The sequence below is a fragment of the Fistularia commersonii genome, chromosome 28 (assembly GCF_037954325.1).
Source record: "Fistularia commersonii isolate RoL2024-O1a breed Wild chromosome 28, RoL_Fcom_v1.0, whole genome shotgun sequence".
NCBI lineage: Eukaryota > Metazoa > Chordata > Actinopteri > Syngnathiformes > Fistulariidae > Fistularia > Fistularia commersonii.
In genome coordinates this window covers 10,841,000-10,864,595 of record NC_141311.1, presented here as the reverse complement: position 1 = coordinate 10,864,595, position 23,596 = coordinate 10,841,000, and the positions used below count along the sequence as shown (strand labels likewise).

The following is a 23,596-nucleotide window of genomic DNA, read 5'->3' as shown; positions in this document are numbered from 1 at the left end:
CATTTTGCAAATAAGTTGCCACAGAATCAGCAACCTCCAGGGTGTTGCAAGCCTGAACACTTGTGGACATGGATGCTAATGGGGAGGCACAAATCTCACTGGTATTTTTCACATTTGTTTTTTTTTGATCCAGCTCCCCAATGCAACAAAATAATAATTTTTAGTATTTAATGAAACGTGTGTCTCTCCTGCTCAATACAGACATGTGTACAAACCATGTGTTGGTTGCGCCTGTGTGTGTGTTTGTGTATGTGTGTGTTTGTATGTGTGTTTGTGTATACATAACATGCATGAAGTTGAATTTACCATCACTTGAAAAGTTATGTTAAAATCAATGATTGGTTTTTCAATGCTTTACCTGTTTTATCTATTAAATTTTGGATCATATTGTAGTAAAATCTCTTTGGAAAATCATGGGGAAAAAGATGTAAAAAGAGAATCAGCAAATAACTTCCAAATTGTCCCAAAAACCAAGGAATGATCTGCTGGGAATATTCTGTTGTATTCCTAATATGTGACTCAGCAAATCAAAGCACTTATTAAGCCCCTTGTTCTTAATTTTACAGAAAAATAAAAAAACATATACATATATAAATTTTTATCAGACAGGCCATCATTTTGACCCAAATAACACTATGTTTTTGAAATCAAGCCCAATGGTCTTTATATATTTCATTGTTGCTCTGCATTTTTTCCTCATTCATAGTTGATATTCCCTCAGGGCAAGTTTCTTCATGAACGCTTACAAAGTGACGGCTACCAGGATTTCCCATATTCATTATAGTAATTGCAATGAATTGTCCTGGGCCCTCATTTCAGATGTTAATCATATTAATCAGCAACCGAGAGCCCCTCATCTATAGCAATCACACCTTTTCTCATTCTCTGTGTTCTTATCAGTAACAAACACCAACAATGGCCTGGAGGCCAGTTCAGACTCTGACGACGAGGATAAGCTACACATTGTGGAGGAGGAAAGTTTACAGGAGACTGACACCGCCATACGTGACGAGCCCTCGCCTCAGGACAGCCATGATGCCACAGCTACAGTATTACCATGCAACAGCTCCCGAAATGGAGGTAATATGCACCACAGTAACATACATTGGTATCATAAACATTCCCTGCTTCACTGAACTTGAATGATCTTCATACCAAGTGTCAGGCCTGGCCAGGTTCGCTCAGTGTGTTAGGGAGTGGTTCAGTGACACACATAAGCTGCTTTCAGTACATGCACATTCAGCTGTTCTCTTGTGATAGATATTGTTCAAAGATGTTAAGATCTTGTACATTCTAACGGACATGCCTCTCCACAAGCCTTAGCTTCATGCAAAGAAAACTCAAATTTATGTCATAATGTATAGGCTTTTGGTACACAAGTAGATTTACCTCCTAAGGCTCAGGTCTTTAGCACTAGTTGCTTACAGTATATAGCAACTGCTTTCTTTACTAATTAAAACACCATTTTATATACACTAATCCCACTAGGATCATACATATCTTCAAAAAAAATTTAACTGAATGAAGTGGCACTGTAGTCATTAAAAAGTTTTTTTTTGTGGTATGAAAATAAACACAGTTGTACCTTGTTCCAAAACATTTTTTCTTAAACCAAAATATTTGTTTTGTAAACCAAATAAATTTTTCATAAGAAAATGAATTATGGATTAATATTTTCCTGACCCCCATCCCCCATCCCAATTAAAAATCTATTTTCTGTAGTTCTAAATGCATTTTATGCATAGCCTACAAAATTTATTTTCAATACAGATGTACTGTTTCATATTTCACGGGCGGTTCCCTTTAATGTCTTTCTGTTCCTCACTACTGACCGACAATTTCAGACTACTGCTATCTCTTATTTCATCTTTACTGTGGCTCTCACAACTAGTTTTCAGTTTTTATGTTTTCTTTGCTTTCTTTGGTCCCATGGTAACTCAGTGACCGTTAGTATTTCAAAAAATACACAAACACAATAAAGATAAAAAAGAAGTGATGTAGGGGTGTGTCTGATGCAAATCCAAAACCAAATGAAAAAATCAACTTGCGGCTGGCCATCTGTTAAGTTGGACTTTTTAATAGTAATTTTTTTTTTTTTTTTCATATTTTTCATTTTTCAGAAATTTTGTTCATAAGGAAGTATTCCACTCGTAACAGAGTCACAACTTTTTTTTATAATCAACTAGACAATTTGGTAAAAGAAACTATATAACAGCATCTAATAATCTCAAAATCAAACATAAAAGCAAGAAACTACCACACAATACCACACAAACATTAACAAGAAAATAAGCAGAAAAATTTAAAACAAGGTTTTACATATTTGTAATTATATAAATGATATGAGTGAAAGGTCAGGTTAGTGACGCAATCACGCACTCCACGACTCAAAATTGGTATTGTGTACTGTGTTACAGAATGAGATGTACTATACTTGCAGTATGGCTGCCAACGTATATGTGTAAGATTGTCTATGTGAATCTACCTCTTGATCTGATCACTGTCTCCTCTAATTGGCTTTAGTTGCGCTACTGTCTGCCTGGCGATGTAACAGGCAGGCACACAAACACACACACATATAGACACACAGAAAAAAAGATTTATTTACATCTGGAAGGATTACACCAAGAGTGTCAAACTCCTTTCTCATGGCGGGCCACATACTGCCTAGGTAGATGTCAAGTGGGCCGGACCATTAAAATAATGGCGTACTCAGCAATAAATAACCAAAATATGACGTCTGTCCTCTGTTTTGGTGTAAAGAAGTACAAGGACATTAGGAAAATCTTGGAATTTAATGAACAATCCCATTATAAAACATTTCATGAAACACCTCATATTTCCTTTGACAAAAGTGCAGTTTATTTCTATCATTCACATGTATGCATTGTAATCATGTGATCATGCGATCCCACTGATTGTATAAAGGCACAAAACTTTAACAAGTAAGTGGTATTGAAAAATATAGTAATGCACTTTAAGATTAAAGGAGACTTATAAAGAAAGGGATTTTTAAACCATTCACACATATGCATATAAAATCTGAATTGAATCCCTGCGTACACCCTACAAACTAAAAAGAGTGCTATTAAATGTGTAAGGAAGAAAGTCCTGTCCTGTAAATGTGTAAATGTGTAAATGTGTAAACTTCATACCTGAAACACGCATACACATACAATACATACTGCAAATGAATGGAGTTGCATGAAAATTGAATTCCACCATACTCGTTTGTAGTGAAGCTGGTGACTAACTTTAAATTGCACATTTTCGCTAGCAATTAGCAAGCTGGCTTTTACCGGCTATGGGTGAAAGTGGACCGCTGTTTCCTCAGACCCGCCAGCAATTCATCGATCTTATCTCTTCTCAGTTGTCTTTGCAAGCTGTCATATTTTTCACTCTGATGAGTCCAGTAGTGGCGCCGAATATTATATTCCTTGAATACCGAAACTTGTTGCAAACACACTAAGCACAAAGGTTCCCCGTGCGTCACCGTAAATAAATAAGACGTAGGCCATTTTTCTTTGAAAATTTTACACTCTTTAACTACTTTTCTCTGTTTTGATAACGACATTTTGGCTAATGAGGGCGTAGCGGGGAGGCGGAGAACAGGGTAGAAAAAACGTCATAACAAGCATTGATAACGCATTGATAACGTCTGCTGATTAGTCCGTCTCAGTGATGCGGATCGTCTTCTACTCTTACCAAAATAGTGCGCCCCTAGCGGAAAAATTATTGAATTGCATTTAATTAAAAACATAAATCCTTGTCATTCATGCTTTTTTTCACTTTCACATTATCCTGCGGGCCTGGTCGAACCCCCTTGCGGGTCGGTTCCGGCCTGCGGTCCGTATGTTTGACACCCCTGGATTACACTATTTTATCAACAGTTTTAAGGGTCATATTTGCCATATGTTAGTTTTGAGAGAGGTGAAGCATGTTCAAGAAAAATAAAAGAGCAAGTCCAGTTGCCCAAATAACATTTGACAGCAAAGACGACATATGAGGATGAAAACTCGGGTTGTCCAAAGATATTAGTACCACAGTGCATTATGACATTTTAATAATATGTTGATATTCCTACAACCCTATATTGTAGCTTGCTACCTGAAGTGCCGACCTTTAACAGAAGAAGGAAATATCAAGCAATTATTGCAACAATATATCAGAGTTCCCTGTCCTGGAAAGCCTCGAAAATGATCGACAAGTTTTTCCATCCATGGAACAATGAATCAAGGATTAGGAAAAAAAATAGTAAATCATCCTGTAAAAGTATAAGTTGTCCTGGGAAATTCTGCTTTTCTCCAGAGCCACATTCCTTGTATGTGTGAACACACTTGGCCAATAAAGCTGATTCTGATTTTGCCCCGTGAATGAACATAGTCAGGCTAAAATTATGCACAGGCATGTCTTTTGTCACACTGTCTTCAATGGGTAACATTGAGACAGGGCTTCCCAGCTTCTAGCCAGCGCAGTGCCCACGTGACGTGAGCTGCCAATTTGCATGCCCCTCAGGGCAATGTCTCCATTTGACTTTGTCGCCAGATATAGCAACTTTAAGACGCCAGTGTGGACATTTTTTTTTTTTCAAAGTAGGCCTAGAAACAACACTAATGTCTTTTAATAAAAAGTGTTGCTAGTATTGGTCCGAGAGAGTGAGATTTTCCTCTTCTCTCTCTGTCACTTCTGTTGAGTGACAGAGAAGCATGTTGGGCATGTCGTTTAAAGACCATGTTGGCTTTGCGATGAATCACTGTGGTTTCAGTAGCTTTGGTATAGCTACCGTTAACAGGTAGTCTTAAGGGGTTCACAATACACTCAGAATTTCATACCGGTTCAATTATTCCACGGCAGAAAGAAAATGAATAATGACAAATTTATCATGAATTCAGCTGTACTGAAATTCTGTGCACGGAGAGAAGAAAAGAGGAAATCAGGGATTAGCAACTTTTCATGCAGTCTAAAGTTAACTTCTGTCCACTGAAAGTGTTACCGAGTGAGATGCACACAGATTGCAGGGAAGAGGAGCAACCTTGAAATGAGAAAGAAGGCAGTGAGAGCTATCATTTAAACTGCTAGCAGTCCTCATTGCTGATGTTGGGATAAATTAATAGGATTTACAACTTTTAGTCAATTTTTTTCTTTATTTTGGAAGTTTTAAACAAATCCTATTCATTACAAAGGGCCTGACAGGTTGATTGAATGTAATGTAAAAGTAATGACAACATAGGGAGTGGGGTAAAAACCTACAAGTTAACCAATGCACAGTGAGCAATAAAATGTGAGGAGACTGTCATGAAAGATGTGCATCTACGCATCTTTTAAATTAGTCCTCTAAGGGCAGAAGAGGAATAACTTTTGCAAAATCTTAGAAATGCAATGTGCAGCTGTAGAATATAATGTAATGAATGGTAGGGTTGAATAATGTATCAGCGTATGATGTGATAACAGTCACACAGCAGCATATTGAAATGTCCTGGTGACGATCTGGAAAACAATTTCAAGAAAAGAGGATGAATATCAAATATTGTAAAATGATAAAGAAAGCTGTTGAAGGAAATATTTGTGTAGAACCCTTCTGCATTTCAAGCACTCCTTTTTTGCATGTGCATTTCTGTGTGGAAATACTATTAAAAAAAAGCATCATGTTTTTGAGTAGTGTAGATGCTCACTGCTCTTATACCATGCTGTGCAACAGCAGCTTGTGTTCAGTGGAGTTGCACTGCATCACCAATATATTCTGCCCTGTGGGGCCACAATAGGCTCACACTGACTAGTTCAGGCAATATATAGGAATAGCACACAAGGCATCATTGTGTGTTGTTAGTGGCGTGTTGGCAAGGTCATGTGTGGTTATAAGCATTTGCACCAAACAATGTCCTGTTTACATCTCATCCTAATATTCCACATGCATGTGTTTCAAGGCCTTGTTTATAATTTTTTATCATCATCAAGTGTAATTATGCAGTGTGGTAGGAAAATATACTAAATATGTATGCTAAATATACTTTGTGAAAGAGTGCTCTAGGTGTTCAAGTCCTCAAATATCCATCCATCCATCCATCCATCCACCCATCTTCTGCCACTTAGCCAAAGTCGGGTCATGGGAGCAGCATCTGGAGCAGAGAGGCTCAGATTTCCCTCTCCCCAGCCACATTATACATCTATCCTGGGGGGATTCCCAAGGTGTGCTCAGGGATCATAGAGACATAGTTTGTCCAGCGTGTCCTGGGTCTTCCTCGTGGCCTCCTCCCAAATGGACATGCCCAATATACCTCCCCTGATAGGCAGCCAGGAGGCATCTTGACCGGATGCCGGAGCCATCCCATCTGACTCCTTGCTATGCAGAGGAGCAGCAACTCTACTCTGAGCTCCTCCCAGATGGGCGAAATTATCACCCTTTCTAAGGAAGGGTCTGGCCACCCTGTGGAGAAAATTCATTTTGGCTGCTTGTATCCACAATCTCGTTCGTTTGGTCATTACCAATAGCTTGTGACAATAGGAGAGGGTAGGAACGTGTATCGACCTTTAAATTGAGAGCTTCATCTTCTCGCTCAGCTCCTTCTTCACCACGACTAACTGGTACAGAGTTTGCATCACAGCAGACACTGCACCGATCCGCCTGTCGATCTCCCGTTCCATACTTCCCTTACTTGTGAACAAGACCCCAAGGTACTAGAACTCCACCACTTGGGGCACCTCTTCCCCAACCCAGAGTGGGCACTCCAGTGAGACCACTCTAGTGGAGCTGAAGATCATGGACAGATGAAGCCAACAGAGCCACATCATCTGCAAAAATACTCGATCCTGTGGCCACCAAGCCAGATCCCCTCGACACCCAGGCTGTACCAAGAAATTCTGTCCGTAAAAGTTCCGAGCAGAATTGTTGACTATGGGCAGCCCTGGCAGAGTCCAAATTTCACTGGGAATGAGTCTAACTTACAACCGGCAATGCAGACGAAGCTCTGACACCGATCACTCAGGGACTGAACAGTCTGTATAATGTGGTTCAGTTCCCAATATTCCCAGAGCACCCCCCACAGGATTGCCTGCGGGACATGGTCGAAAGCCTTCTCCAAATCCTCATAACACATGTAGACTAGTTGGGCAAACTCCTATGCCCCCTCAAGGACCCTCCCGAGGGTATGGAGCTGGTCCACTGTTCCACAACCAGGACGAAAACCACACTGCTCCTCCTCGTTCAATGACCCGATGGACCATCCTCTCCAGTACCACTGAAGAGACCTTACCAGGGAGGTTGAGGAGTGATCCCCTGTAGTTGGAGCACACCTACCGATCCCCCTTCTCAAAAACCCCAGTCTGCCAGTCCAGCGGCACTGTCCACGCAATGCTGCAGAGGCGTGTCAGCCAGGACTGCCCAACAACATCCAGAGCCTTGGGAAACCCAGGGCAGACGCCATCCACCCCCAGGGCTCCACTACTGAAGAGCTTTTTTCTCAGAAATATTCCCTCCGCCATTCTACAATGCCTAAAAATTGCGATCAGCAGTGCCACTGTACACAGTGTTGACCGAGCACTGCTTCCCCCTCCCGGGCCATCGGATGGTAGACCAGAATCTCCTCGAAGCCCACCGGAAGTCATTTTACATGGTGTCCTCAAACTCCTCCCATGCTCGAGTTTTGGCCTCAGCGTCTACCGAAGCCATATGTGGCCTGCCAGTACCTGTCAGCTGACTCCGGAGCCCCGCAGGCCAGAAAGGCCCAATAGGAATCCTTCATCAGTTTAACAGCAACCCTCACCACTGGGGTCCACCAGCGGATTCAAGGGTTGCCGCCCCAACAAGTGGCTTTATGGCCCCAGCTCCAACCTACTGTTTCGAAGCACAGAACATGGCCCATTCAGACTTAATGTCCCCTGCTTCCCTTGGGATGTTGTTGTAGTTCTGCCGGAAGTGGGAGTTGAAACTCCAGGTCTGCCAGACATTCTCAGCAGACCCTCATGTTACGTTTGGGTCCGCCAGGTCTGACTGGCATCTTCCCCCACCATCGGAGCCAGCTCACCACCAGGTAGTGATCAGTTGACAGTTGCGCCCCTCTCTTCACCTATGTGTCCAAGACATGCGGCCGCAAGTCCAATGACATGACTAACAAAAAAGAAAACTAACAAAACTACCAACTTAAGACTAGCCTTGCATACTGCTCAAAAACATTGTTTTTTGTGTTTTTGCTGAGTCAGATGTTACTGATGAGACAGCATATCTGTCTGCTAAAAATGAAGCTAGAAAATAAGTTAATTTGGTCTTCTGGCTAAAGGACAAACTGTTTGTAAAGGAAATTGTTACAAGAAAATGAACAAAAATCCTCAGAGAACAAAAACAAAAAAGGTTATCAGCTGAAAATCATTTTAGTGTCATTGTTGAGGAGGATGATAGAAACCAAGGAGACTGTCAGACCAGCTGGATTTTTGCAGAATTTGTCAGAGTGAAATGTAAACAATAACATCCAAGACTTCTAGCGTTGACATCTTCTTTAAAGCTCATATTTGTTGGATTTTGTCTCATCAGTTTGATTCCAGATTTGGGGTTCAGGCTTGTTAAATGTTAGAAATAGGAAATTGTCTCCGATAAAGAAGTGAAAGATGGTATGAAGATACAAGAGGAGCCTGCGTCTCACCATGCAGAAGCTCTACGGTCTGTGGTTGAAAACTTCATCATACAAGTAATTGCTGAGTGTTGAGGAAATTATAATGACCCCACTGCAAATTTTACATGCATTGTTTTTTATATGTGTGTTTTAGTGAAGGAGGAGTGCTTGTCAGAGGAGGAGGAAGAGGAGGAGGAAGAGGAGGAGGAGGAGGAGGAGGAGGAGGAAGTGAAGGACGCTATAGTGAAAGAGATCCTTCAGCAGGGAGATACGACCATCATCTACCCTGAAGCCCCAGATGATGACCAAAGTACCAGAGTCGCTGATAAAAACGGTAACACAAACATACTCCTGATGGTTAACAAGTGTCTCATCCTTTAGTTTATTTGTGAATACCTGATGGTTTACCCTCATAATCCCCTTTAACAGAGCCCAACTGATTTATTTTTGTTGTTTGATATTGTTCTTTCTCAGATACATCAATATGTGATAGAGCACTGAATGTAACACTTTATGCATGAATTCATTAGCTATACTGCTTATCCTGGAGTAAGGGTCAAAGGGCGCTGGAGCCTATACCAGCTGAATTTGGGCAAGTGGCAGGGTAGACCCTGGACCAATCACAGGGCCAAATAAAGAAAACATGCAACCATTTGCGCTCTCATTCACATGTCTGGGCAATTAAGGTTTTCCGGCATGTTTTTGGATTGTTAGGGGGAACTAGAGAACCCAAGCAGACACAGGGAGAACATCTTAACTCTATAGAAAGAGGCTACCCGTTGGAATCAAACCAGGAGTCTATGAGGCAGAAGCACTTAAAACTGCATCGCCCAGGACTAATGTTTTATATTAGAAATAGACCTTATCAGTTTATTTCTTCAATGTAAATGGAGCTTTGATCAATTTGATTTAATATGAAGAATAATTACCCTGACTGACCAGATAACAGGATGTATTATCGCAGTTGTTTGATTTAGAGAATGAAGACACTGATGCTGCGCCATTGAACAAAAATAAAGCACATTTTAAGTTTCTTAATATTAATGTCAACAAAGTAATACACTTTGATGCCTTATGTCATTAATATTTTTACTCCAGTGTTGGGATTTGGCATTCATTTCACTTTGATTTCCATCAAGACTAGGAAGCTATGAATTGTACAGACCTGTTCCTCATACCAAGCTTATTCAGGATTCCACGTTATCCCCCTTGTTTCCCTATACTGTAAGTGTGCCTGAATAAGTAATCTGCATTTCCATTTGTCCTTTGCTAGTTGTCGTGTTCCAATCCCTTCACTCTTTGCCAGTCAGGGTTATTTTTTTATTTGGTTCACAGCCAGTCTCCACCCCTCCAGTGCAGCTTTGACTGCTAGCAACTCTCAGTGCCCCACATCATATTTCCTTTCCATCTGCAAAAGACACAGGGGTGGAGCTTCTTGTCCTCCTCCAAGTGCTTCAAGAGAACTGCTCCCACTCCAACTTCTGAGGTGTTCACCATGAACCACCGGCTGGGATTAAGAATCGTGAGATTGGGAACAGAAGTGAAGCAAGTCTTGAATACTGTTGGGGCCAATTGTAAGGCTAAACAACATTACTGAATATTCATAATGTTCACACAGGATGTCACTCATCCCCCTCAAAGGATGCAAACCAAGTTCTAAGCATTCCTCAGGTCCAGCTATGTTAATATTTTTCCCAGCTGGAACTGATCATAAGCGAATGTCATGAGCAGCAGGGGACACTGATTTTTTTTAATTATAATTTTGTTGAGGAGAAATATAGTCAATTCATGGAGAAAGAAAACTGTTCTTCTCCCCCCCCCCCCCCCCCCCAAAAAAAGCCTTCTTGTGCTAGAGACGAAGAGGAAGGATAAGACCGGCCTTTAGGATAGCCTCAGCATTATCCTTCATAGCTTGATTTTCTGGACCCGAGGGTGAGAATAATTGCTCTTGGCGATAGGAGCCTCTAAGGCCAAGTCAGTAGGGCAATTGTATTGCCTGTGAGGAGGTTTGTCTAACTCTTCTTGAAAACTGGCCCCACAGTTTGTGGTTCCAAATCCTTGTGTCCAAGGTCATCAGTTCCTCTACAGTCACCCTGAGACTGCCCAGTCACCCTGTGATTTGGTGAAGTCTCTTCTGGCTGTGCACAGTAGGTGCAAAGGCAGTTCTTGGTGGACTGATAGGGCTGCCGTCCTGTAGGAACATTCCTCAGTTCCTTCATACAGGGCCTTATCCTGTTTTTGGACTCCTCTCAGTACTCTGGTCTGTCAGGAGCTGTTCTATGAGGAGGCCCTGTCCAGACCAGGAAGCTTTGAATTGCCCACACCTGTTACTCAGACCCAGTTTAGCATGTGTCCACCTGTTTCCATTTAAGTGTGCCTGCTTATATAAGCTGCATTTCCGTTTATCCTGTGCTAGTCATGTTTCAATCCTTTCACACCTTGCCAGACTCTGGTTTTCTAAATTTGGAATTGTTTGTAGTGAGGTTGTAGGTGTTTGTTATTGTGATTAGCTTCCTTTGCACATCGTATATGGAAATTGTTGAGTTGTCACTCTGCCTCAAGTTCAGTTTCTTGTGTAATATCAAGATATTTACATGAAAAACGGTTTAAGATAACAGTAAATAATGCAAAAGGAGAAGAAGAAGAAAGACAGTACTGCCAAAATTATAAATCAGCTGAACAATCGAACTAAAATGAATGCATCAATAAAAACATCATAAAATGAATTCATGTAGTACAACATGGATAAGAGGAACACCTTAACTTACACCTAAGTCTTCGAAAATGAAATGAAAAGACATGGAACTCATGGAAAACACCATTGAGTAGTCACTGTACAACATGATTTAATGAACAACTTCTGTGAGAACTACAGTACTGTAAAGTATGTATAAAGAAAATAAAGTACATGGATTTGATGAAGGATTATGCCCATCATCATAAACAATGAAAATATGGTCTTTTTACTAAATGTCACACCATAAAGAACTGTGTGTTGTGTTCTCTTGTGATGTATTTTGTTTTTGTTGTGTGTCATGATTATGTGCCTTCAGACACACCGGACTCTTTTGCTCAGCTGCACACGTGTCCCTACTGCTCACGAGGCTACAAACGAAACGCCTCGCTCAAGGAGCACATCAAGTACCGCCATGAGACCAGTGAGGAAAATTACAGCTGTTCACACTGCAGCTACACCTTCACCTACCGTTCACAACTGGAGAGACACATGAGCCACCACCGAGGGTCCAAAGAGCAGGTAACACACCGCTAAATTCTCTATGAGTGGACAGATACCCAAAATATTCTTCAATATTAGTTTTGATGACAGCTGAATCTTGTGCAGTGTAAGCCGGGCAGTGGGCGGAGTGGGGGGCCTTGGCGGTCTGATCCTGGGCTGCAGAAGCTGGCTCTTGGGAAATGGAATGTCACATCTTTGGCAGGGAAGGGGCCCAAGCTGGTGCATGAGGCTGAGAGATTCTGACTAGATATAGTCGGACTCACATCAACACACAGTGTGGGGTCTGGAACCAGGCCTCTTGAGAGGGGCTGGCCTCTTTTTTTCCCTCTGGAGTTGCCCCCTGAGAGAGGCGCCGGACAGGTGTGGGCATATTGATGGCCCCCCGATTCTGTGCCTGTATATTTGGGTTCAACCCGGTGGATGAGAGGGTGGTCTCCATCTTCCTTCAGGTGGGGCAGCTGACAGGTACCAGCAGGCCAAGCGGCATACAGCTTCAGTGGTTGCCGAGGCAAAAACTCAGGCGTGGGAGGAGTTTGGGGAGCCCATGGAGAACAACTTCTGGTGGATGTTGAGGAGGTTCTTGTCCACCTCCTGGTGCCTCAGGAGGGGGAAGCAGTGCTCCGTCAACACTGTGTACAGTGGCAGCCAGGCGCTGTAGACCTCGACTCGAGACGTTGTAGATCTGTAGATCTCTGGATGTTTTAGGGCTGTCCTGGCTGACACACCTTTGCCGCATTGCATGGATGTCGGGGACAGTGCTGCTGGACTGGCAGACCGGGATGGTGGTCCCCCTTTTTAAAAGGGGGATCACCCCTGTATTTGTGCTCCAAATACAGGGGGATCACACACCTCAGCCTCCCAGGCAAGGTCTATTCAGCGGTACGGGAGAGGAGGGTCCGCTGGGTCATTGAACCTCTGATCCAGGAAAAGCAGTGTGGTTTTCGTCCTGATCATGGAACAGTGGACCAGCTCTATACCCTCAGCAGGGTCCTCAAGTGGGCATAGGAGTTTGTCCAGCCAGTCTACATGTGTTTTATGGACCTTGAGAGGGCGTTGGACCATGTCCCGCAGGCAATCCTGCGGTTGGTGCTCCTGGATTATGGGGTACCGAACCCTGTCATACGGGTTGTAAGGTCCCTGTATGATCGGTCTCAGAGCTTGGTCCGCATTGCCAGTTGTAAGTCGGACCCTTTTCTGGTGGCAGTTGGACTCCGCCAGGGCTGCCCTTTGTCACTGATACTGTCCATAACTTTTATGGACAGAATTTCTAGGCGGAGCCAGGGTGTCGAGGGGATCCGCTGCACCGGCACTGCACCGGTCTGTCGTGGTTAAGAGGAAGCTGGGCCAAAAGGCGAAGCTTTCAATATAGGGGTCGATCTACATCCCCACCCTCACCTATGGTCACAAGCTGTGGGTAGTGACCGACAGAATGAGATTGCGGGTACAAGCGGCCGAAATGAGATTCCTCCGCAGGGTGGGCGGACGCTCCCTTAGAGATAGGATGAGAAGTTTGGCTATCCGGGGGGAGCTCGGAGTAGAGCCGCTGCTCCTCCACATAGAGAGGAGCCAGTTGAGGTGGCTCAGGCATCTGGTCAGGATGCCTCTTCGACACCTCCTGGGGGGGTTATACCGGACATGTTAATCTTGGAGGAGACCATGGGGAAGACCTAGGACACACTGGAGAGACTATGTCTCCAGGCTGGCCTAGGAACACCTCGGGGTCCCCCCCAGGGGAGCTGGACCATGTGGCGGGGGAGAGAGAGAGAGGTCTGGGCCTCACTGCTCTGGCTTCGACCCCCGAGACCCGACTATGGATAAGTGGGGGAAGATGGATGGATACAAAGGTTTTGTGTATGTATTTATGCCAGAACCAACTCCCATTATTTTTAAAGTAATTTAATTTTTGTCCACAACATAATGTTTTTTTTCTCCATTCATCAGAATGACTTCTAATATCAATCTTTCTTTGATTTAATTGAAAACCAACTTTAATTCCAAAATATGTTTAACGTTATATTGTTTCTATTAGTGAATATATAGATACTATATGTAACTATGACCTTAAAGAAACCTATGGCCTTAAAATCTAGGCATGATTTGCTTGTTCAGCAAAACATCATCACATAATGGAAATGTATCATTTGTTTATCCAGAAGAAAAATTCAATTGACTCTCTAAACTTAATATAGGGAAGTAACATATCAGATTAATTTTGTTAATTCTCTTGCCAGCTTTTCATTTCTAGTGTTTTTCTTTTGTTGTTTTTTATGTTTGTAAGTGAAGTTTTCTTTCATTCATATCAATGCAAAAATATAAGCTATAGTGCTTAAAGAAACACAGTAAATGTGCTCATTTACTGTGGAAAAGGTATACCTCAGTAGCATATTCAATTTGTTCCGACTTAAACTTTTGTGCTTTTTCTCTGTCTTCAAACGTCAATGCCAATCAGCTTGTTTGTAACAAAATAATTTCTCGGCTGCAACAGCGAGTCACCACCTTCATCTCTTTTTGTGTTCATTCTCAGCGTCATGTTTCCCAGGCAAATGGGGGTATAGCAGGGAACCGCAAGTTCAAGTGTACTGAATGTAATAAGGCCTTCAAATACAAGCACCACCTGAAGGAGCACCTGCGCATTCACAGTGGTGAGTTGTTGCCCTGGTGACCACCACTTGTTTTTCTCACACTCACACACAAACACACACACACACAGTATATTAATCACTTTGTTGCACTGTAATCAAAGCGCAACACTGATACGTCACACTTCAGTTGAATTACAATAGTCACAACTGAGACCCCTATTACACCCCAAATCCTAAAACCAAACCTAATTGTCCTATTGAGCAGCAGTCCCCAATCTTTTTTGTAACAGGGACCACTTTCCTGCATGAAAATGTTTCAGCAGACTGGTTAGAGGCCCATTCAAATAATAAAATCTTTTGTTGGTTCAAAGTATTTCATCTGAATACAATGATTATACTTTACATCAGGCAATTAAAATATGAAGTGCGGAAGTAAGGCAGAGGCTCAAACAGTTGTTTCTCAAAATAAGATCCAGAAGGTACGATGAAAAAACTATAACTTGGACCAAGAAAGATTTTCTTTGCGTGCTGGTATCAAATGATCTGTGGACCGGGCACCAGGAGCTGAGGACCACTGCTATAGAGGCATTACAACTTATGGCTACCAGAATTCAGATTTGTTATCGTAAATATACTAATACACTCAGTCTTTTACAAGCTCAACTAATTTTGGGATCAAATTGCTTCTTCCACAGAAAAGATTTTTTTAACATGTTATATATTGTAGGTTTCATTTGTTTACATTCATTAGTTTCAACTTTTTAATGAAATATTCTTCGGTATTTTGACAAATTACTTAAAACTCAATATCCTCAGTTTAATCTGATCAATAGTGATGCAAAAAAATCAAGGAAGTGAACAGTTTTGCCTCAGTTTCTGTAGACAGTGGATGGATGAAAAAGAATCATTATCTCGGGCCCGTAAGGTCTTTTTCAATATTAATACCTTTGCAAGGAAATTAGTTTTTATCTATTTGCTTGTGAAAGGCTCATAAACTCTCTTGCTAGTTTCATTGAAACAGCTGATGATTTTTAAATATTTGATTGCATCCTGAAAGTCATTTCTTTCCAATATTTTTGAAGTTCGTGGCAGTGTTTAGGTATCTCTTGTAGATTTTTACAGAATTACTTCCTGACATTCAGGAAAAGTTTTGCTAGCTCATCAAAAAGTGAATGATAACAGCTTTATTTACCTTTTATGACAGCTAATTGAATTTCTTTGTCTTAGAGATTCACGCCCCCCTGAAAAATGAAATACTGATTCGTATTGTCATCAATCAAATAATTGGTGAATTGAATTAAATCATTTGTATTCATTCATTCTGTTCCAATTTGATTAGATGTGCATATTGTGTCAAACTAACTGAAGCAATAATAAAACTAAAATAGGATGCAAAAACTCTATTCCTAAAAACTTTATTGTTTCCTTATATGGCATTTCAGGAGAGAAGCCTTATGAATGTTCGAACTGCAAAAAGCGATTTTCCCACTCAGGCTCTTATAGCTCTCACATCAGCAGCAAGAAGTGTGTGAGCGCAACGCTGCCCAACGGCATTCTGCAGACATCCATAAAGTCCCCAACTCCTGCCACCACTTCTACGCCTGTCATGATTGCTCCAGCCAGAGTGATTTTGAAAGAGAAGTCAGAAGGCAAACTCCTCCAAGGGCAGCTCCCAGTCACCCAGATCAAATCTGAACCTGTGGAATATCAGTGTAAACAGGAAACTGCAGCATCAGCGACGTCAGACAGCTCTAACAGAGAGGTGAACGGAGGAACGCTGCCGTCGACTGCAGCCACGGCAGCCGCTCTGCCTCAGGGTGTGGCCATGGTTGTACCTACAGTGGGCCTAATGTCCCCAATCAGCATTAATCTGAATGACCTGCAGAATGTGCTCAAGGTAGCTATGGATGGAAATGTTCTACGACAAGTGCTGGGAACAGCTAATGGTGTAGTGATGCAAGGCAAGCAGGGGATTGTGGTCCAACAGCCTCAGCAGCAAATTATAAGCCTTCCAGCTTTTGTGGATCATGACGGCACCACAAAGATCATTGTCAACTACAGTATTAGCCCCGCAGTAGCTACTACTGCTACGACACGACCTGCTCCTATCATTATTAAAAGCAACGTGCCTCCCACGAACACCACAGCTGCAGCCCCCACTCCGACAAAGACAGACGCGCCCTCTAGTCAAGATGAAGAGGCAGCTGATCTCTCCATCATCAAGACAGAACCGGAATCCGTACCTGTCTCAGACATGGACAAAGATACCCCTCAGACAGATTTGGAAACTGCTGAGACTCTGAGCACTGAAAAAGCTCAGACCCTTAAAGCCAACAACATGAGTACATGTTTACTGTGTGAAGACTGTCCTGACAACCTGGAGGCTTTGCACCTTCTCCAGCACCGCAAGGCAGCCAACGGGGAGGCTGTAGACTCGGCCGCCCTGGATCCCTCATTCGCTGCTCTGCTGAACGAGGCAGGAGTGATGCTGGAGGAGCCACCTGTGGATGACCTACTCTCACTCCTAAAGACCTACTTCACCTCAAACGCTCACCCGAGCACCGAGGAGCTGGAGAAGATCTCCGAGTCTGTTACTATTCCGGTGGAGGTGGTTAGGAAGTGGTTTGCCAAGATGAACTCGGGGAAAAAGCAGGGAGGAGGCCCCAATGGCACAGCAGGATCAGTAAAGATCGAACCGACAGATTGCAGTTCAGAGGATATTTCAGATCAAAAAGGAGAAACTGAAAAGCTATCAACTGCCAAAGCCTCCTCAGACTCTAAACATGCCTCCCTCTCAGAGTCCCCGCTTCAAAACCTCAACCATAATGACCTTGTCATTATTAAAAGTGAGCCAGAAGACCTAGATGCTTCAGACTCCCAGGCTGAGCCCCTGGACTTATCCTTACCCAAGCATATGTCATCCATCCAGGAAATGACAGCTCCAGCCAAAAAGCAAGAGCAGCCTCTTAACTTGACCTGTCTGAGGAAGGAGCAGCTAAATGGTCAAAACATCCTCGTCACCACACCTCAGACATGCAAACCCGTCAATATTGTCACAGCCACACAGCTGCCCACTTTGGTGGCCATCGCCGGTCAGGGCACTGTGAGCAGTCTCAGCACTGTCAACACCACCACCAGGCAGACCATCCTCATCCCCCAGCTAACCTACACGTATACCACTACAGCAAGCAGTGCCACAGGGGCCAAGACTGTCATACTAAATGGTCATAAGGTAAGTTTAGAAGTCTAAAATCATTTGAAAAAAATTCGATGTCTGGCTCGTAATCATTTCTTATTATCATATGTTAACTCTCAGACCTGTAAATTTAAAAGATGGTCTGCTACGGGACCTCAGCCAAAATATAATGCAAGGACAGCTAAAGAAACAAGATTTCACATTCAGAATTTCTCAGACAAAATAACTCCACTTGACTTTAGCATTAAGTGTTTCCAATATTATCTTCCATGTACAGCTAGAAAAGAAGCAAGAAAGCAACTCTGACAGCGCATCTGCAACGGAGGAACAAACAGATTTTGCAGTGATAAAGAAGCGGCGGCCTGAAAACGGCGTCTACCCCTGTGATCTTTGTGCCAAGGTCTTTCAGAAGGCTAGCTCTCTGCTCAGGCACAAATATGAACACACAGGTATGTACATGATGGTCAGAATGTGTTCAGAAAAACATTTCCTGTTTTATCATCCTATAAAGACGTATTGTGTTATCACAGAAGAAGTCAGACCTCTGTTTGGGTGACCATTCATGAACATAGCATGGTTTTCATTTGGTACATTTTGGTGCAACAAAAACAAGAAGTGAAATGCAGCTTTCGTCCAATCCATAAGCCTTAGAGCGCAATACTGACTCATCACTGTAGTGCAATGGTGTCAATCTCAATCACAGAATGTCCCAACACATAAAACAAGGTGATCGATTCCGATCCGGGGACTGATCAGTGTGGTGTTTGTACGTTCTCCACATGTCTGCGTGGGTTTCTCCCGGGTTCCATAGACATGCAGTAGGTTTATTGGAAAAAATTGGGAAAGGTTCCCCCGAATGAGTGAGTGAATGGTTGCCTGTCTATATATGTGACCCTGGGATTGACTGGCGACCAGTCCTGGGTGTATCCCGCCTCTTGCCCGATGACGGCTGGGATAGGCCGCAGCATCCCTCGCAACCATGAGTGCAGGATAAGTGGCAGACAATGGATGGATGGATGTATACCTTCAAGCAAGAATTTTAAAAAGTACAAAACATGTTTAAAAAAAGGAAAAAACATACAGGCACGTATGGCATTTTGTCCAAGCCGGATGTTGCCATCTTTTCTTGGCTGGTACTTTATTGATATTTCAGTTTCGGTCTGTGCGGCACAAACTCTCAAGATAGTATGGACGTGTGCATCAGTGAGACCACTTCTTTGCGCAGCTTTATATTCACCGCAGAAAATTTCACAGAGAAGTACAATATTAACCATTATCCTGAAAGACTATGATGTCCTCTGATTTGTGTTACTAGAAGGAAGGAAAAGAGAGGAAAATAAAATGTTCCCCAATGGATTCAGTTATTCAATGTTTTGTGGGTTCTTGTTCTTTTACCCTTTAAAATGTGTATTTTCAGTGAAATCTGGAAATAAAATGAGAAACTAGATCCATAAGTGTTAGTACAAAAAGGGAAACAGGAAGTTTCATGCAAACAAAAGTAACACCTACGCTTAGCTTGCTGAACTGAGATACATGTGAACACCATGCATGTCCACGACTGTTTCCATTGTAACAGATTTAATTGCAGGCTAAATTTGTAAGACTTTTAACATGTAACAATGTTTCTTCAATTATCGTTAGGATTCCCTGTAAACGCAATACTTCACTGGACTAATAGTTCTGTCTGCCTGTAGGAAAACGACCCCATGAGTGTGTTGTCTGCAAGAAGGCCTTCAAACATAAACACCACCTGATAGAACACTCAAGGCTCCACTCTGGAGAGAAACCCTACCAGTGCAACAAGTGCGGAAAACGTTTCTCTCATTCGGGGTCCTATTCCCAGCACATGAACCACCGCTACTCCTACTGCAAGAAGGATGGCATGAACCTGGGCTCAGGATCAGGGGCGGCCTTGTCAGAGCCTGGCAGCCCAGGCACCGGACCTCTGTCAGACAGCCGGACCACAACGCCGCGCTCCCAACTCGACTCGGACGACAGGGAGAGCGAGGAGGAGGAGGACGACGACGACGAGGCCATATGCATGGATGACATTCGAGTGGTGCAGGTGGAAGACGGAGAGTGCGAGATCTACGAGGGCAACTTTGATGACGAAGATGACGAGGACGGAGAAGAGGGGTGTGAGCAGACGAGAGAACAGACGTTGGAAGAAGAGTTTGCATGTGAGGTTGTAGAGGTGGAACTTGGCGATGAAGAGATGGAGGAAGTAATCAAGGAGAAGGAGGAATTAGCAGGTGCAGCAGCAGAGGAAATGGCCTGTGAACCAGAAACAGACAGAAAGCAGGGAGCAGAACCATCACAAGAAGAGGTGACAAACACCATGTAATGCAAATGTACAACTCTTTGGACAGTGCTCTGCATCCATGTCGAGTTAACTAAGACAAAATCAACTCTTGCCATCAGAGTTTAATGAAAACCGTGGCGGTTGCCTGATCTTAACAGTCCACTACTGTGTACAACCCAGGTGTGCCTGAACTTGAAAACGAAAAAAAAAAAAAAAAAAAAACAAAACAGTGACTTTTTCTTGTGAAAATGAAAAACTAGTGGTAAAATTGTTTATAGAAGTACATATTTTAAAGCAGAGCTCGCCCACAAACTTGTTAGACTTGTTAATGAGACATCCCAGTTTTTTTTGTTCTGTTTTAGTTTGATCAGTGTTACTAACCTTGTTTGAATTAAGGTGAGGAAGATTTCTATTCCTTTGTATTGCAATGAAGCTTCCTTAATCACTATTATATTGAGTTCTATAAAAACAAAGCTCTGCACTACAGTATTCCTGGTTTACCAACGGATACATGCCTCACGCATTGTATGCCACTCAGTATTATATACATGTACATGTACTAGCTGGCAAGATGTCATCTGTGTTATTGGTAGTCTCAGCTAGTTAACAGTACATAATTCTTCATTTTGACTGTTAGCCTTAAGCAAAACAAAGTATTCTTGGGGAAGGGTTGCGGGTGTGAGTGGCTTAAGTACGCCATAACCAAATTAGTCTTATCAGGGAAGTCAAGACCTCAAAGCCAGCATCAGGCGCTGATGATGTGGTGCCAAGGCTCCACCCACCCAGCTTTGCTGTTCCGCCTTCCAAATCACACCAAGCTTCTCCTCTTTTTGGGTGACATTTCAGTTTTTAATGTTTTGTTTTAAAATATAAAGTCATACATGACGGAGCCTACAGCTCCACCCTGATGCCTCCAGCCTTATGCAAGACCTGTGTGCTGTTAAAAGTGCCATTGAACAGTGTTATTATTTTCACACATGTAGCCAGTATTTTGTCCTTTTGTTACTTCCACAGGAGCCATATTGACTAATGTTTGTCAACTTGCTTGGAAACAGCAGCCTTTGGGTGAAATTAATCAGGAATTATTTTCAAGGTTTACACATTTTAGTTTTGTCGTGTCAACTCGACCCAGAGCTTCAATCACTCACAATTATTTACCTATTTCACCATTTTTAGACAATCGTCAATTTTCTTCCCCAGGGTATTAATTTGACTTCCCATTGATGCCCTGCTTAAGTCCATTTGACACAGCAGGCCTTATTGTTGCTTAGATTCTTATGTTAGTAGGAAACACACAGCTAAATCTGACTGTACTTCTAATGGAATTATTAACTATCATGAGCACCATTAAGCTGGTTTTAAATGCCTCTGCTATACAATTGCTGTTAATTGTCCGGTCATAATTCTAAACAGCACTTGTAACTTCATTATCCATTGCAATCATTGCATCACAATTTCTTACATAGTGAAATTGAACCAAACTAATGATCTTGTGAAAGAAGGTGTCTTAGTTGTCTAAATTTGTGAAATGAACTATTTGCATTTTTTTCTTTCAAAAAGTAAGAATTTTAAATTCATAAATAAATTATTATTATTATCATTAGTAATAATAATAGTTTCAGCGCTTAAAATTATGTTTTTATGTATGTATTTATTTATTTATTGAGCTTTACCTTGGTATGTAATAGGCCTCTGCAAGAAGAAGGACATGAAGAGTGGTTAGAATAGCTGTTTATTTCTATCATGTATAGGAAGTCGTCAAGCTTTCAAACAAGTTTCCCCAATTTTTCTTTCTCCTACGGCCACTGCGGGACTCCATAAACAAATATAAAATAGGCTTATAGTATTCATAGCTCTAGTTAGTTTGTCAAAACTTTTTTTTCCATTACTTTTCAGTGTCCCAGCTTAGACGTGAGGCTTTGAAAGTTGAAAAATAAGTAAGAAGCCAGTTATTAACTACTTGTTAAACATTTCTCAGTCATCAAGCCCATCTTTAGACATTAAAAAGCACTTTCTAACTTGAAATAAACAATGAGGCCGAGATGGGAAGTTTAAACTTCAAAATATAGGTCAAAACAGAAGTGATGGTTTGCAATTCTGTTTATGAAAGAAACATTAAAGACCTTATTTATAATGAAAAACAAATATTGGTAAAAATCAAAATAAAGGACTTCATCAAATAATAATATAATGTCAAATGTGCTGCCCAAGTAACAAACATTAGTGAATGTGGTCTCGTGATTTCAGTTACAGTTCAGTAAGTGTTAATAGTATTAGTCTGATTTTATTTGTCTGTATGTGTCTTATGTATGTTTTTTACCAATGGCAGTATTACAACCCTTTTCACAGATTTAAAAAAGAAGTGTACCTGTTTAGTTTATAGAAAACTTTTTTATATTTATGTGTCTTATTTTTATATTTTCTTTTATGGTTATTTATTACACATTGTAGTGTACATTACTGTAGTCTGAATTGATACAATAATATATTTTAGTATGAAAATTAAAACAATAATCCCAAAATGTGGTTCTGGGAGCTGAGGTTTGTTTTAAACAAAAAGCATAAAAAGGAAAAAATACGTATTCTGTAAACATTACTTCAGTTGTAAGCTAAAAAAAAAACGCGAAAAAAGAGGTGAAAAGAGACATAGAAACTGTTACATGTGCATTCGCTCTTTGTGTTGTTAAGAAGCTACTGAATTCTAATGTCTGTGATTTAAAGCATGAGACGTTACCCTTTTACTGAAGGATCTTGTGATGAAGACATTTCTCTTTTGCTCTTTTATTTTGAAGTACAAATTTAACATATATTTCTGTTTAGTGCCAACTTGTTCCATTGTACTGCTGACATCTGCATCGTTTGTCCTGCACTCACCCTTTGGAAACCCATTGTCATTTTGTTGTGTTCTTATGTTAGATCCACTCAATTTTTATGACTCCCCATCACAATAAAGGTATAACACAGCATCCCTGTGTGAAAGGTTTTAATTCTTGGTTTCCTCCTCCATCAACAAAAATAATAAATCCATCAACATGTTCCTTAAGCAGATCCTCTAGTTTACAGTATAGTGGTCGCATTGACTTTTTCAAGGTCAATTATGCTGGAACCAAGTTTAATCTGTTGTTTCATTAACATGTTTTCAAAGGAAGAGAGGCTTATTGAATGGAAATCAGAAGACATTAGCATACTATATATGTATATATACGTATATATATTTATTTATACGTGTATATATATATGTACATATATATATATAAACAGATTCTGTTTTCTCATTTTGCACTTAATAAAAGCAAATCTTTTTCATGAATTGTGTCTGGAATCCTGTATGTTTCAAGATTTATTGAATGCATTAGTGCACTGCCCACTAGTATGACAATATATAGTCAATAAAACCAAAAAAAAATGAAGGAAAAGTCACTTGTTTGCATGTTTCCTCTAGGCTTCTTGTACCTACGGAGTTCATTTCCATTATGTCAGAGAAAAGATCCTGTGACAACTTTTAAATATAGAGCAATATGTTGTGTAAGAGAAAATGACATTTTGTACGAAACTGCAACAAGTCCAAAATTTTTAATTGAGTCTTTCCAATTTTGGGCTTGATTACTGTGAACATAACTAAATATGAAGGCATTATTCTGAATAACCCTTGGTCATATGTTTTGCTTTTACTCA

At 41.5% G+C, this 23,596-nt stretch overlaps 1 protein-coding gene across 2 annotated transcripts in view; it reads left to right on the top strand.

The window, feature by feature from the left end:
* LOC147217584 (zinc finger E-box-binding homeobox 1-like) overlaps window positions 1-23,228 on the top strand; it is a 64,661-nt gene extending 41,433 nt beyond the window's left edge. For both annotated transcript variants that reach the window (XM_086175933.1, XM_086175934.1), the window contains exons 2-8: window positions 901-1,080; window positions 8,758-8,937; window positions 11,657-11,859; window positions 14,366-14,483; window positions 15,866-17,655; window positions 17,897-18,068; window positions 19,314-23,228. In XM_086175933.1, coding sequence (XP_086032059.1) covers window positions 901-1,080; window positions 8,758-8,937; window positions 11,657-11,859; window positions 14,366-14,483; window positions 15,866-17,655; window positions 17,897-18,068; window positions 19,314-19,963 — 3,293 coding nt within the window. In that variant the 3' untranslated portion in view covers window positions 19,964-23,228. The remainder of the gene's footprint in view (window positions 1-900; window positions 1,081-8,757; window positions 8,938-11,656; window positions 11,860-14,365; window positions 14,484-15,865; window positions 17,656-17,896; window positions 18,069-19,313) is intronic.
* Window positions 23,229-23,596: the final 368 nt, after the last annotated feature.